This window comes from Scophthalmus maximus, chromosome 10, assembly GCF_022379125.1.
Source record: "Scophthalmus maximus strain ysfricsl-2021 chromosome 10, ASM2237912v1, whole genome shotgun sequence".
NCBI classification, from domain to species: domain Eukaryota; kingdom Metazoa; phylum Chordata; class Actinopteri; order Pleuronectiformes; family Scophthalmidae; genus Scophthalmus; species Scophthalmus maximus.
Genome location: NC_061524.1, coordinates 2,160,767 through 2,177,500, shown reverse-complemented (window position 1 = coordinate 2,177,500; position 16,734 = coordinate 2,160,767). Strand labels below are relative to the sequence as shown.

The following is a 16,734-nucleotide window of genomic DNA, read 5'->3' as shown; positions in this document are numbered from 1 at the left end:
AAGTGATCAGAAACATGAACATCAGTGAGATGAGAACGACCCCACATGACAGAAACGTCTACATGTCCCATCTGCTAACATGGAGGGGGGCGGGGCTTAGGACCCGTACCGCAGCCAGACACCAGAGGGGGCGACCTGGATGATGTCATCCATCTGTACTTACAGTCTGTGTGATGAACCGATGTAAAGGTCATCAGTTCATCTGACTGCTTCAGACAACGTTAAAACTTACTGTAGCTTTAATTTCCCTGATGAAGCTCAACCTCAAGTTTTGTGCACACACACGTTAAGTCTTATTAATACATTGTGTTTGTTCCCCTCACGTTTACTTTCTGTTCGCGTGTGTGTCCGTGGTGGTGTCCCACTTTAACGCCGGGAGCAAGGGCCGCTTATCGTTTATCAAACAAACAGAAATATGTGGGTCACGGCCGGCGGCGGCGTTGTTACTCAGTAACCTGCCAACTCGCCGTCTCTTCTCCTTTCTCTCTTTATTAGGAGCAGAACACTGACTCAGCCTCTCGGCCTATTAAAATAAAAATAATCACACGGCCGAGAACAAGAGCTCTTCTATTATGCGCTCGTCGCGGATCAACGCCGAGGCCCTTTTTTCGTCCTCTTCATCCTCCTCCTCCTCTTCATCCTCTCAGTGATGAACACGTCTTCACATGTGGGGGAGGAGACGCAGCGTCAGCTTCTTATTGGTGCCTCACTGTTGACACTGGACTCTCATTTTTAAAGTCTCTGTTGTTGTTGTTGTTGAAGTTGACCTGTTGACCTCTCGACCTCTCGACCTGTCCACCTGCGGACGTCGAACACAGAAATGTTTCTCCTCCAAAACCCAGCGTCAGAAACTTTTTTTAAAAGGGCAACATACTTTTCACAGACTCTAAAGATTGTTTGAAAGATTTCCTCACAAATTATCGCACACTTGTATTTTGAAAATATAATGAAAATATTTATTTCATCTGAAAGATTTTCTCACACTCCGCATCCGTACATTTATTTTGAAAGTATTCCTGACATATTGAAGAAATACATTTATTGTGAAATGGATGCTGAGTTAGAAACGAGGCCAACTACCATGATGATGAATTTTTACTTTATTTCTCATACACTCACACTCTCTCTCTCTCTCCCACACACACACTCACACACACACACACACACACACACACCTCGGATGTGACTGAAGTCAACTGAGACTTCTGAATTTCCCGATGATTCAGGTCGACTCACTGTCGCAACACGATCTTAGGCTGTGAGTCACTTCCTGTTCGGTGACCTGATCCCAAACAGGTTACAGTTCAAAAAAACCAAAATAAAACTCAACCAACATTAATAAGATGAATCAAACACAACGACAAATTATTCATGAACGAAATTGAATTTATTGAAAAAAATCTCCACAAAGATGAATTCAGTCGAACTTTGTTCAACATTCCTTTACCCGACAGGTCCTTCATCGTCATGGTAACACTGATTAACGCCTATCATGCTCACATCAAATCTTTGATGTGGTCCACTGTGTCACAAAAGACGCTGAGGTGAAATGGCTCCATGAAGCGGGCGTGTCGGCCGAAATGATACAGACACTTGTTGTATTATGTGTAAACACACACACACACACAGATAACACACACACACACAGATAACACGCACAAAACCAACTTAAAAGGATTGTCCCTTTTGAATTTCTTCGTGTAGATTTTATTGTAAAATTAAAATATACAATAAAGACCAATCAGATAAAAATGAATTATCCTTAAAACATATATTTTTTGAAATCTGAGAATCTGATGTGAAAGTGAAGAAAAGGAACTTGACTTTTGAGTTTTTAAAGTTTTTTTAGAGAAAACAAAAGAAAAATGATGACGGAATTTTAACTGAAGGGGAAACTGTTACACAGTCTTTTCTATAAATGTCCTGGTTTTGTTCTCAGCTTTTTCATGTGGAACAGAGATTGTTTTGGTCCGAACATCTCCGGACCCTGAAACGTTCCCGTCCGTTCCCCCTCATGGTGGAATCTGCTCCAGCTGTGGAGAAGAAGTCGCAGCTGCGGTTTGACTCTGCAGTTTTTCGTGGCGGCGCAGAGAAAAGGCCTTGGCAGCGAGTGAGGACCTGTTACACAAGCAGCTTTTTTTAGCTGCGTCACTTTCTCCTCCCCACGCCGAGGAGAGGGGCGGACGCAGAGGTCTGCTCCATTCCTCCACCCCCACATCCCACCGTCGTCAGCTCCTCCTCAAGATCCTGTGACCTGGAGTAACTCCCTACCTCGTTGTTAACCTGACGGGATATTTGAATCTTGGCTTCCTGCTGCTCTCGTTCCCGGGGTGGAGGACCTCCGGCCTCCGGGCCGCTCACGGCCTGCGACGGGATTCATGAACAGAACGCAGGATCGCGGCCTCGCGGGCCCGAATGCCATCTGCACTTTATCAAGAAGAGAAGACTTTTCCATTTCTGAATCACGTCGTCCTCGAGTCCCACGTGAGCGTTTGTGCCTCGTGATGAAACCCCCCCCCCCCCCCCCTCTGATGAGTGACAGACACGATAAAGGTGAGGTCACAATGGTCTTGACCTTTCACCTTTGGCCACCAAATTCAAATCAGTTCAACCTTGAATCCAAAATTTCTGCCAAAATGAAAAGGAACTACTGTAGAGCGGAACGAGCAGGAAGCATCGATTCTCCGACCACGACTGTCGCTGGCGCCGAGGCGTCAAAAGCAACTTAGGGGGAAAAATAATTCATGTGACCTTCAGAGTCGCCGCCTCGTGTCTGTATCTCCGGTCCAATCAGGGTGAAGGAAACAAACATGTAGCTAACGTGTCGTCGCTGACGAGGTTGAACGGACTCGTCTTTTCTTTTCTTTGACAAAAATCACGCCGTGTTTGAACCACAGACAGTAAATGGAGATGGACGACCTGAAGCCAGATCCTCCCGGTCGCCCCCTGGTGTCCGGCTGCAGTACAGGTCGTAAGCCCCGCCCCCTTCTGTCACGTGAGGTCGTTGTCGTCACACTGACGTTCGTTCACGCGTCCATGTTTCCGATCACTTTGCCTTTTCGTTAGTGATTTGATGCCGTGATGGACAGCTGCCACTGACTCGCGATTGGTCGGAGGGGGCGTGTGTGGGCGGGGCCGCGGCGCTGCACTGCACAGACGCTGACTCCGCACGACGCCCGCAGCACAAGACGGCGGCTCCTGAACCCCAGATACATGTTCACACAGCGAGAGGAAGAAGAGGCGCGTCGTCCATCTTTGTTGACAGCGTTTTCCCGCTGGGAGCAGCTGCCACCGTGTCCCCGTGTCACGGAGGCAGTTACTCTCGGAGGTGCTGAGCTTGAATCGGAGCTGATCTTCCTTTAACCGGGAATTTCTCCGCGTTCAGTATCTTCAGAATGTTCCTGTGGCGCCAGCCGAGCGTCAGCTGAGCCGCCTCCTGCATGTAAACAAGTTCCTGCTGACAGTCTCTCTCGTCTGCCACGAGAACGACAGCTCGTCTCCGGGTGAAGCGGGGTTCTGATGTTACGACTGGCCGTGCAGTTTGACCCAGACAAACATCTGGATGTGGCAGATGTACATGTACACAAAGTGTTCACATAAAGGGACAGAGTGTCGCTGTTCGCTCTGATCAAACAGACACTTGGTCCATGCGGACCCTGATGCTCCTGCGCTGATATGCCGCTGGCGTCGACATCGTTGTTGATCCTCCATCAGCCGGTGGACGCCGACAGAAGCGGCGACGACGCTCCAGTGACCATGTAACAAGAGAGCGAAGTTTCACACAGCAGCCGCGGACGAGCGCTTTGAGGTCAAAGGGTTAACGTTACGTTACTTTTGTTCACTTTGCATTTCTTTTAAAAAGGGCCGTGGAAGTTTCACCTGTTGCTGTTGAATCGTGAAGAAAGAACAGAAAGAACAGGAAGGGACTGTTTGACCTTGGACGCGTTCGTCACGGCGCCTCGACCTCGCAGAGAGACGCAACCTCAGGAGTGTTCCACGTTGGGACACAAAGGAAACGATGGAGAAATGAAGGAGTTTCAAAACCCTCCGTTCTTGCATCCTGTGTCTCAGTGTGTCTCTGTTTTCTCCTCTGACGGACCGGGAGGGAACAGATGTCGGAGATGAACCTTTATTCTTTCCACGTAGTGACGCCGCCTCGCCACTGTGGTCATGGAATGGTGTCGATGAAAACAGACAAAAGGGCTGAAACGTTCTGGAGCAGGTTAAAAATAAAAGCATGTCACTTCCTGCGTCCAGTGGGTGGCGCTGTGACTAGGACTGAATCTCGCCATGTCGACGACTCGTATCAAGAAAGTGAAGTTAGGGGCAGATGACATCCTGTTCACTGGAAAAACAGCAACTTCCTCTTTCATGGAGGAACACATCCCGGACACGCCCCCCTCTACCAAGACGCCGAGGACTCGTCATTTCCACCGCATTACCACTCAATTCAAAATGGCCGACTTCCTGTCGGGTTACTTTCTGGCCTTTGGGTCCAAGACATGATGCACAGCAGCATAAATGATTATGTTGGTGGACAAAGGAGAATACTAATAAAGCATGAAAGTAAACCAGGTTTTATGTTCACACCCAAAACCACTCCTGAAATGTAATTAGGGTTATTTTTGCTGAGCTCCGGCCACCTTGTCCCTCGCGTGAACCAGACGTTCAAGTTCAGCGTGTTTCGCGTGTGAAACTCTCGCAGGCGGTCCAGAATGAGACGGAGTGTCTGCTCTTCCATCGGCCTTGAGGGTTCTCGCTGAACTCCATCGCACGGGATTACGCTCACAGACGCCGTCGGGACTTTGGCGTTGGGGACATTCATATCCTGACTAATCTGCCCAATGGCCGATGGAATGTCGCACAAACGCAAAACCGGACACAGATCCCCGCTCGCGCTTCTCCTCGTAGGCCCGTGGCGCGTTAGAACACAGAGCGAGGTCTGTAGCGTGGTGATATCCGTCCACCGGGTGGCAGCGTAACGTATCGGCTCAGTTAACCCTACTGGCTAGCGCTCAGAGTACGGCCCCCGAGAGCTGAAGGACGCGGCGGCGGTCAAGTCCCGACGAATGGACTCGACCAGAGAACGTTTGCTCGCTTCCTGTTCCGTGGATCTGTCTGATGATGCCAGGCGTCGACAAGGACGTAGTTTAGTTCAAGTGGAGTCGGATTCCCTTTTCCTCATTCCTATGAATGACCTTTCCTTCTCCACTGAGGTCAAGGACAAGGCGACAGGAAGAACTTTCTGTTTGGTTGTCTGACCTCGATTTGAAATGAGTTCCGGCTGTCGGTCACTGCTGCCGTGTGTCACATTGTGTTCCTGAGTGTGTGTGGACACAGTTGTGTGACTGTCATCACCACCTCATCGAGTCCACCTCGACTCTGCAGCTGCTGAAGACACTTCCTGTTTCGACGCAGCGTTTCCCTCTTCCTCCTCCATGTCGATGACGAGGACTCCTTGTGAACATCAGGTCACGTGTGGCAGGTGCAGGTGACCCCCGACCCCCCACGACCTTTACTCTGCCTCGCCTGGCATTTGACCTTTTGACCTCTTTGGATTTTCTTCTGCTCGAAATAAACTGTGATGAGATGATTGACAGCAGCTTTACTCACGCCGCGTGTGTGTGTGTGTGTCTATAAATGTGCGTGTTTATGGGTTTGGATTGTTGTGTGGCTTGTTAGCAGAGGCTCATCAGAGTGTGTGTGTGTGTGTGTGTGTGTGTGTGCGCCTCGACGAGGCCTCCGCTCTTTGTCTCCTCCACAGACTCTGTGTTGTTCAGATTCACGTGGACTCTGATTCCTTTCAGTCGCTGCTCATCACATTTCTTTGACACAGACACAACCAGAACCCGTTGGCGTCCGCGCTGCGCCGCCCACACGTGCGCTACACGTGCACCACCCGTCCCGATGGAGTCTGGGAGGACGCGGCGCTGGTCTCGTCTCCTGAACCTTTTCTCTTTCTCCAAAAGCCCTTTGCTCTTTTAAGTTCCCGTACAATGAAAGAACAGAAATAATATGACTCGCGAGGAGCATGTGAGGTGACGCTCACAATGTTTCTCTTGTCTCCGCCGCTCTGCTGCAGCTATTCCACCTGATCTACCCTGTCTATTATTAATAATCTCTCATCAATGCTCCGCAGACGAGTTACTCAACAGAGCCGTGGAAATATGAAAGATGAAGAACTTGCTTTGTGGTGAATTAGTTCAGTTTTATACATAACAATCCAAATTACTTGGATTGTTCGATCCATTTCATATTCGATATTTAATCACAGAGTTAGATTTTATTGTAAAAATATCACAGATTTAAAAAAACGTGTATGAGGAAATTATTTTTCAGAGATGCAGGAATGAGGAAGGTGAATCTAAAGCAGACTAGAGGAGATATTGTTGGGGTGATTTGGATTTTCTTTTGTTTTTTACACTTGAATATCTTATGATAACTATTGATTATTGATTCGTATCAATATTGTTAAAATTATTATTGTATAGAATGGTGGTAGGACTGGATGATTATTCTCCCTTTTGGACAGATCATGTATATATATATATATATACTGTATATATTTATACTTGTTAGCAGAGGCTCATCAGAGTGTGTGTGTGTGTGTGCGCCTCGACGAGGCTGTATATATATATATATATATATATATATATATATATATATATATATATATTCATATATATATATTCATATATCACGCGAGGCTCCGTGACTCTTACTGTGTGTCAAGATTTAAAGAATCTGCTGTTGAACTTGATGCCTCACGTGGAAGTGGACGACCTCGCTGACCCCGAGGTCTCGGCCTGGATTAGAACCAGGTCGGGTTGAGGTCGGGAACCTGAAGGGATCTTCAGTTCTCTCTCTGCCTCTCCCGTATATGCCCCTCCTCTTCCTCCTCCTCCTCCTCCTCTTCCTCCTCCTCCTCCTCCTCCTCCTCCTCTCACACTGATCACGCTCCGGCGGCGTGGGGACCGGGAGAGGCGTCACATTTCAGCGGTAAACCCCGCAGAGCAGGAATAGCCGCTTTGCCACACTGAAACGTGACCACAGCAGAAATGACATTACTCTGAGGACGGAGTTCTACTGTTTGTCCGACTGACAGACCTACTAACCGACATGTTTTAAATGCTCTGCACGTCTTGCATTCAAGCATTTTAACTCCACTTGTACGATGAATGAGAGCAGATTGGTTTTGCTCTCAGGTGAAACGAGACGGATCAGCATTCACACGTTCATTTATTAAATTACATTCGAGCTTCGGCTTCCGAAGGGCGACAGTTTTCACCAGACGGCAGCTTGAGATGCAGAGTGAACAGTGATCAGCTGCAGACGAACGTAGGACTACACAGCCTTATTATATTCATATATTCATAATGTTTGTGTGAAACAGTGGAGGAAAAGTAAAAACTGAAACTCACTACTAGAGACTAAGAGCTGGATCCGGAGTGATTAAGATTCTCACAGTATTATCGGGCGAAACATTTCAGATACTCATATTTGTATCAGCGTCTATGAACTATACCGCAGCCAGACACCAGGGGGCGATCCAGATGATTGGACCTCACTTTTGGGAACTTGCCTTGTCGTCCATCTTTAGTTCCAATCTATGAACGACGTATATTTTTTTCCCACAATGACTGGTCACATCAATGTCTGCGTGTAACATTTCTGTTTTCGTGTCTGTTTAAATCGGACGGACCAGGAAGCGTTTGTCTTTGCAGCAGCGGCAGCAGCAGGAATCCGTGTCCAGGCCGCCGGCGACTGTTTACTCAGTCTCGCAAAGTGCCGCTGAGCGGCTGACGTCAGCTCCTCGGGGCTGCGAGGTTTATTAAACACAGGATGCCATTACACATTCTTTCATTGCAGCGTTACATAAGTGCACTCTTTTCCCTTTTTGGAAGAAGCTCTTTGAGGAGCAGCGCTGCTGCTGGGCTTCGATCGTCGCACTCTGCGCAAACAGAGCGAGCTGGAAGGTTTGAACGGCGTCGGTGAGATTCATCCGGGCAGTTTGTTCGGAACAACGGAGGCTTTATCGCAAAAAACTGCGTAAAACAAACACGCCGGGTCTCCGCCGATGCTCGTTAAAGTCGGGAACCAATCGCATCTGCCCACAAACCAAATCCAGGTTCTGCTTTATAAAGTGTGAGCAAGGAAAAGTTCCGAACCCCCTGTTAAACCTCTGACACGGGCCTTGTTCTCACCTGAGGAACATTGAGTTCTGCAGCTAATCTGGTCCCTGAAACAGCAACTAATGCCCAAATGTGATCCCGGCCACAGACCACATGCGGGCCAACAGACGTGTGTAGCCATGAGACCCCGACCTGTTCCTCCGCCGTGTCCCGGGACAGCGAGACTCCTGACGGAAAAAAAGACCTCACACTTGGGGCAGTTCCCCTGTATTCAGACGGCCGGGTGCCAGCAGTTGTCAGGGACCTGGTGCCGGTGCAGCCATGACAGCAGCAGGGCGGAAACAAGAAGCTCTTTGTTGTCGGTTACCTTTTTTCTTTTTTCTTTATTTTTTACCCAAATGATCCAACCTGAGAGAGAAAGTTCGCTGTTCGTGCAGTTGCTTGTGCACAGAAAGTGTTTCAGCTTCGTGTCACTGTGGAGAATGAAAGTTCCCTTTTTTTTAATATAGTATTTGCCAAATTATTAAGTTTTAGTTTCTCTAATTATATGCAGAAAGTTTATGGCAGATACAGTGTTGCCTGCTATATTAGATTTTCTGTATGATTGGATTATAGCACCAAATCATTTTGATAGTAGTTATTTTTATGACTAAAACTTGAGGAGTAAGCTGCAGAATCGTAATCAGGCAAAAAAAAAATCAATTTTAGAAAGTATATCATAACACAATTGCAGCAAACCCTTAAGGATAGAAAGTATCTATTTCTTCTGTCAGTCCAGGTGAAGCAGATGAAATAAAGAGGTGATGCGCAGCCTCCGCGAGCGGCCGCATACCCGGCGCTGTTGTCTCCGATCCAACATGGCCGCCGTGCTCTCACCAGACACGGCAGCGACAACAATGTCCAAGTGTTACTTTCCCGTGTGCGTCATGTGATTTGCAGACGACGCTGACGTCTGCACCGGCGTCTGTTCCGACTTCCTCTGCGGCCGTGTTCACAAGTTGGAAAATTTGACCCCTGAGGGGTCGTGATGATGTCCGCTTGTACGTTAAGGCATGTGGAGGTGTGTGTTAGAGTCCATGTGTCTGACCGTCACACACACACACACACACACACACACACACAGGGATCAATACAGGACAGAAACTAATAACCCCTAACTCAAAATAGTACCACATGTTCCAGCTGGTTGCTTATTTACCTGCTCACTTGCCAGAGATCTGCTCTATCTCTTGACCCCATTGACCTTTAGAATTTAAACTTACACACACACACACACACACACACACACACACGCACAAACTTAAATTAATATCCTGCAGACTTAAGATAAGATAAGATGAACCTTTATTGATCCCCGTAGGGCAAGTTCAGGATCGACACGGCAGCACAGGGTAAAGTGTGATGATGAAATAAAGCAGGAAATAGAAACAGAATCCGAGGAAAATAACACAAAATAAAAATAGACTATGCCATGAAAAAAACATAACAGTGACAAAGATTATCTACAATGACAATACTACTATTTATACAATGTAGTGCAATGTAAAATCAAATTTGAATAAAAGTTAGACGGTGACTCAAACCTTAACCATGACTTGTCTACACTTAACCTGACTCTGACCCCCGACCTTGTCCCCACCTTTATATTTAATGATTGACCTTTTGGGGACTTTGTGTTTTTGTCCCCACAATGTGACTGTATAAACAGACGAATGTTCCTCTAAATCAGTGCAAATGTGCAGCTCCTGATGTGAACCTGCAGGTGTACACACACACACACACACACACACACACACACCTGGTACCCTAGTTTTCGTAGCCGTTAGGTCTGTTTGTTTTGGGGCAGCGACGTCGTGACGATTTGTACGTTGCGTCTCTGCTCAGACTCGTCTCCTCAACACAACTATAATTATTATGATTTTATTATTCCCCATGTGTCGACATGTCCATTCAGTTCAACTATAACACTGGCGGTTCTCTGTGTGAATTTTAACTCCATTCATTTCTAAATATCAGCATCAAATATAGTATACAAGATGTGAATGAGGCAAGATATTTGCCGGTTGTTATTATTGCAATATATGCAATTTTATCGTGAAGAGCCAGATAATCTGACTGTGTTCGTCGCTTCAGCATTATTCAGTGTGAGGAAGTGAATTATTATTGGCTGTGTGATGACATGTAAAATCAACTAAAAGCCAGTAAATATGCAAAATGAGCTTCATGACTGCAGAAAACAGAAGTTCTGATCATATGCAGATGACGCAGTTGTGTATGTGCGCAGCCGTTCATTGTCTGCATCATCGAAAGTCAAACATTTCTTCTTTGTCTGTACTATGCACAAAGATCTTAACAGTCTGATGAATTTGTAAATTAAGTTGAAGCTTTTGCTTCACAGCTTGAAAATCCTCATTTCTTCCCGTGATCAAACTGTTGTCTATTGAAATCTCCTCTGCAGCGTGTTGACATCGAAACAGACGACGTGTCCTCACACGACTTCGTGTTTAACCTGCTCCTGACTCACACGCTTGGATTTGTTGTTGCGACCTAACTCACTGCACGGGAGGTTTCTGTCTCTCCGTCCCCGTTGCATCATCCGGATCCGGTCGCTCTCTCAATGCAGAGCGGCCTCCGTTAATGTTTCACCGGCGTTGGACTGCGAGCGACACGTGACACCGGCTGCACATTTCCTGGCTCCGAGTAAGACGACATGATGCCGCTTCCTCTCCTGTGGTAACTCTGATGCTTCAGGCGCGCCTGAGTTATAGTGATATTCACAGTGCTGAAATCTGTATCACACGTTTTCACCTGTTGAAATTTCCTGCAGGCATTTTTACCCGCTAACTGCAGATGAACGGCAAATGTCAAGGCCACAAACAAACCTAAACAACTCCATCTCTCACTGACCTCAACCAGACGTGCATGGGAGAAAAAGGAAATGAGACACTACGATAAACAGAAAGACGCCGAATGCTCCTGTACGAACAGATACCTTCATACGTGTGCGATTGTGGAATGAAAAGCAGGAAGGCGGAGTCGAAGAGGAAGACCTTGTTTACCGGGATCTGTCAGGAAATTACAGGTATTACAGGAATGCGTTCCCCGTCGGGCAGCTGACGGAGATGAGCTGCAGCCCGCAGACAAGGTTTGCTTCAGGACGTGGTGTTCAGCATCTCGATTAAAGATGATCCCACAAACTGCCGGACACTGGTGAACAAAGCAGCCACACGGTGGCGTGTGCGCTGGTGTGTGTGTGGGGGGGGGGGGGGTCTTCCTGTCCAGGTCATCTCAGTTTTAAAACATCCTGCGAGGACCGTACAACTTGTATATAATCTAACTGATGCGAAGGCGTCTGATGTCAGATGGTAGTGATGATAGTGAGGATGCTCAGCTGGTTTTAGTCGTAACAACTTGCCCAAATTAATCTTCGCCTTTGACAGAACCATGCTCGGTTAACAAAGACGGAAATTCCTACTTCGTATTGAACTCAGCAGTGATCCCACAAACTGAAACGTCTACTGGAAAAAACTGCAAATTGTTCTTTTTTCAGTATCTCGTTCCACATCTGCTCTGTGACGGTTCAGCGTCTTCAGTCGCCTTCAACCTGCCTGCGGAACCGGTTCTGTGGTAAAATCATCCAGCGGGCGACGCCCCGACGGACGATTTTTTATTTCGTAATTTTCTTTTTATCGCAGAAAAAAAAACAATGCTAACGTGAGAGCTGCCTTTTTTTTGTCTCTACGAATCGTCTCTTGGGCCGCAGGTTCTCTACCCTGATGTATCCCGTCCTTTGCACAAACTGCAGCGAAAACTGGTCATTTTAAATTGAATTGTTCAGTATTGATAGGAAGATTTTATGACCCTGCCATTCTGTTTCTTAATGTATAATGTTCTGGGATCTGCTGGTTGTGGATAATTAATTTCTTAATTAAAATGCTTTGTAGAAACATAAATTTTAACCAAATTCAAGGCCCAGAGTGACAACATTAAAATAGCTCTGGATACTTAATATCTGCACTAATAATAAAAGTGTCTTACTCCCGCAAGCGATTTCTTCCTAATATCAGAGACATGGGAAGAAAAACAAAGCAAAGCTTGGGCTGCATGTCAAGAGTTAAAAACTGAAATAGAGCAGGAATGTCCGGGCTTCAGAGGGTCATCGCGCTCCGGCCCGAGGTCTTTCCTTTGTGCCTGCCAAACAGAGGGAGGGAGCTTTCTCCCTGCTGAATGTAAAATCCAGCACAAACGGCAACTGACATGAGTTTGAGGAAAAAGCAAAAGCAAATCACCTGCAGGCAGCCGAGGATGTTTTTCTCTGCATTTTTACATCTTAATTCCAAATGTGCCACGGTTGGAAGGTTGAAAAAGATTTATACCTTTGGGTCATACAGTACATGTTATACATGTCTGCTATCAGTTGTATCGGTGGCTCTTCTCTGCTCAAGTGATTAATTTTACAAGCATGTGATTGTTTTTATAGTGTAAATTAAAATGAATGTGTGTCACACACACTCACAAAGAAAAAATATATCAATATCTCACAAAGTTAAAGAAAGTGGTAAAGAAACCCCTGGCCCCGCCCCTTTTTCTGGGTGTGACCTAAAATTTTACTGATTCTTTCTTGGTCCATGTTCCATCCTTCCACCAAGTTTATCTGGAAAATCTGTGTATTTGGTTTTTACATAAACCTTCTAACAAAGGACAGAGGAGAAAACATAACCTCCATGGTGGAAGTTACAATACAGATATAATAATACTACTACTTTTACTACTACTTCTGCTTTGCACTACTGTACATTTACACAGCTTTAATACCATCAGCTGCATACTGTCACAGTTAATTAATATATACTTATATACCATTTTTAGACATCACATTTATTGGTGCTCAATTGCACTTTTAACAAAACTGCTTATGTTCTGCAAACATTTCACAATAAAAGCCCTGAAGAGAAGGAGATACTTCCTCCTCAGTTTTAAATGTGGAGGAGATGGAGGTTAATGGAGGTGGAGGTGTTTGTATTGCTAAACTTTCGGGAGCAACAGTAAATTAATGTGACATATATGCATATACTGTACAAAATATTATATTTTAAAGAATAAACAAAGGGTATGGAACTCTCAAATTCAGGCGTTGTTTCCTCTCTCGCTGAGGACAGTAAAAGGCCACGCCCCCCGCTTATGTACAAACCAATAATTCAACTCAACTGTTTGTAAACACAAGACTTTGTTTACACACAGTGCTTATGTAATATAATATAATATACGTAATAAAATATAAAGTAGCCTTTGTTTTTCTTGATGAGAAAATGATATTCAAAAATGAAAGCATTTATTAACAAAAGTCTCAGGAGTCGTGTGAATATTTTAGCACAAATATAGACGTTTATTTCACAAAGGGAAATACATGACTGACATGGTGCAGGTCAGCGACACGCACCTTCAAGTGAAACACAGAATGCGTCGGCACAAGCCCGTCTCCGGTGAGAGAGAGAGAAAAAAAAAATATATATATATAGTTTATTTCAAAAACAGAAAAATCCTCACTTCCATCCACACATACTTTACACTCGTCACAGAATTGCACATACGCAAATACAAACATTCGGCGTTTACACCATTTCTTTCTCGACATACGGTACCCACAGACATTTCCACACCGCCTCCTCGTTGACCGCGACCAATCACATGCAAAGTCTTTCTTGTGTCACGTCTGTTGATAGCAGCTCAGTTCCTCAACACTCTCACTTCTCAGTTACGTCATCCAAACATCGTTTCATCGGACAAACATGTGCAATTTACGTGAAGGGGAAAGAAAAAAGGGCTGCGTGACTCACATTACAGAAATCAAGGCCATTTTGAATCATGTTTAATCATGTTTCTCATCTGAAGGTGCAAAAGTGTAGTGTGCATTTTTTTTTTCATCAGAAATGAATCAGCTGTGTCTCCTGTGCTTCCCCTCGCCATGCACTCCCCGTACTTCCCCTTCAATATGAAGGACTCATCAGCTCCAATTTCCTCTACCTGAATGAAATCACATTGAGAGGGTCTCAATCAATCAGTGCAAATTTAACCAATACATCGCAAAAGGCCTCTGACATTTGTTGTGGATTGTACCGATCGCCTGTGTTCTAGTTTGAAGGCACATTGATATTTTACAACAGGGGAACATGTGAAACACGACAGATGAATTCCTCGAGCTCCTCAGGTCATGTTACAGCAGAAAGGCAAGTCAGTTGAACACCTCACAGCTCGGTTTCTGTCTGGTTCGTGCACTTTGTCTGCTAAAAAAAAAAGCAAAGGTCGTTTGCTTCAGTTCAGTTTCTGGCCGAGAGCCAATCCGGTCGTACTGAATTTCCCCTGTCAGCGTCGTAGTCCAGTGCCGCTTCAGCAAACATCCGCGAGCTTTCACCAGTAAGGCACTGTGTTATCGATCTGACCCCAGCTCTGCCAGCCGGGAAAGAGTCCGCTGGACATGCGCGGGCTTCCAAACTGGTCGAACTCCAGCTCCAGCAGCTTCACGCCCCCGTTGGTCTGCCCCGGGGGCTTCTTCTGCTCAACAGAAGTCGGGGGCGTCGGATTGTTGAGGTCCCCGCCGCTCAGGCCCACGTGCTTGAGGGCGTAGTTCTTGCCGTCGTTATTGTCCCAGAAGGTCTGGTCCTGGGTCTCGAAGCAGACGCAGAACTCGACCCGGTTCTGCGGTGGGACACTGGCGGGCAGCTCCAGTACGAACGCAAAGGTGTCGGTGTCCTGGCAGCCGTAGACGTTGTTCATGAAGGTGCACTTGACGTCGGTGAGACTGGCCCACGAGTCGAAGGTGACGCGCACCTGCACCGACTTCTCGAAGCCAATGTTCCGGACCTTGACGGTGCCGGTCAGCGAGCGCTTCTGCAGGGAGCAGTTCTCCAAGCACACCGAGTTCTGAATCAGGCGGTTCCGGAAGTCCAGGTAGTCGGCCGAGGGCTGTTCAAAGTCCAGCGCCAGGCTGCGCACCGAGCTGATCTTTAGATCCTTGGTGGCTGTTTCCAGGTCCGTCATGTCGAACTGCAGCTCCTCCGCGACGCCCCCGCAGCGCTTGTTCCGATACGGCTCGTCGTCGAACTTGGAGAAGACGTGGATGGCCGTGAGTGACATGCCCTTCATGTCGGCGAACACCACCCTCTTCTTGCCGGTCTTGCTGTTTTTCCAGGCGACGCGGCCGCCGTCGCTCGCCGCTTTCTGCTGGCTGCTGAGGCAGGGCCGCAGCGGTTTGTAGAGCCGCTGGCCGTGGCAGCGGGCGGCGGACTGGTTGACCCGGTTGTTGGCCCTCTGCAGCTCGTCGTACGAGCTGAGGAAGCCTCGCAGGGGCGGCGGAGAGTGGCTGATGTAGAATCGCATAGCCACATCCATCGGCATCACCGGGCCGGGCATTGCTGATGGACTGAAAGACGTGAGCACACTGTGGGAACGAGGAGAGGGGAGGAGAGGAAGGGAGGTGGTGGGAGGAGGGGAGGGAGGGAGGGAGGGAAGAACATTCACGGAACATTTGGGGGCAGGGGAGAGAGAAGGAGAAAAGACGAGAGATTAGAACAGTGGAATACATATAATATACATTTTTTTTTAAAAAGCTTCTCTTTCAAAAACTTTCAGGTATGTTGAGATCCGTCGGCCGTGCAATCAGCTCGACTCAACTTTGCAACATTAAGTCCCATGTGACCAAATATTCTTTAGCTTTTGAAAGTGGCTCAACTATACGACCATACAGGAATTATTTACAAATTCCTGCTTAGAATTTAAAATCGTACACATGGAAAAAGGTGGGAGAGAACTGCGAACAGGTCAACATGTAACCTTGAACGTATGTATGCCTTCCATTGTCCTTACCTTGCAGCGCTCATGGAATAAAGAGATCGGCAGTTCCACAGAGAAGGAGTTTTAAAACCGTTTCCCTGTGACTCTGCAGATTTAAGTTCTCATGCTGTCGTCACTCCCCCCTTCTCTTCGCTGCTCGTCTCTTCTCTTCCTCTTCCTGCCTTCCAGTGCCCTGGTTCCCTCCTGCACTCAGGGATTTCAACTGCCACATAGAGATTACTTTGCATATTCTGTCATGTGGCGCCTCGGGCAGCCAATGGGAAGACGCTGGAATTCCTCGGCGACCAATGAACGCCAGTTGGACCTGGCTGCCGTCCAGCTGATAGGGGAGTGTCGCCTGCATGGGCGTCATGGCTGAGATGCCTCAGCTGCTGTGTGAGCAGCGTTCAGGACCCCTGCTGGTGCTGCACAGGATCTTCAGGTTTGCTCAGAGCCGAGGCTCCGGTTCCCCTAATGCACCACTGCAGGATTATTTTGGTCCCTCTGACGTCGCAGGCAGAAGGTCATCTGCTTAAAAAAATTCAATAAATCATGTTGTTCAAACTATTTGTCAAATAGGTCAGAGAAGACCTTCGTCTTTTCACTCATCTTGTATGAGAGGCATTGTTTTTGGCTGAAATCTAGTGGACATGTTATAAATCGAAAAACGGTAAAGATGGACGACATGATGGCTCCCAAAAATGAAGCCACAATTATCTTGATCGCCCCCTGGTGTCTGGCTGTAGAATAAGTCATAAACTCCGCCCCTTAC

At 46.9% G+C, this 16,734-nt stretch overlaps 1 protein-coding gene across 1 annotated transcript; it reads right to left on the bottom strand.

Annotated features, from left to right (window-relative positions):
* Nucleotides 1-13,493: 13,493 nt before the first annotated feature.
* Nucleotides 13,494-16,181, bottom strand: LOC118284010 (protein phosphatase 1 regulatory subunit 3C-B). Its single transcript, XM_035606546.2, has 2 exons — nt 15,996-16,181; nt 13,494-15,570 (listed from the first exon to the last, which is right to left on the bottom strand). The coding sequence occupies exons 1-2, from the start codon at nt 16,007-16,009 to the stop codon at nt 14,541-14,543; spliced, it is 1,044 nt and encodes a 347-aa protein (XP_035462439.1). The 5' UTR covers nt 16,010-16,181; the 3' UTR covers nt 13,494-14,540.
* Nucleotides 16,182-16,734: the final 553 nt, after the last annotated feature.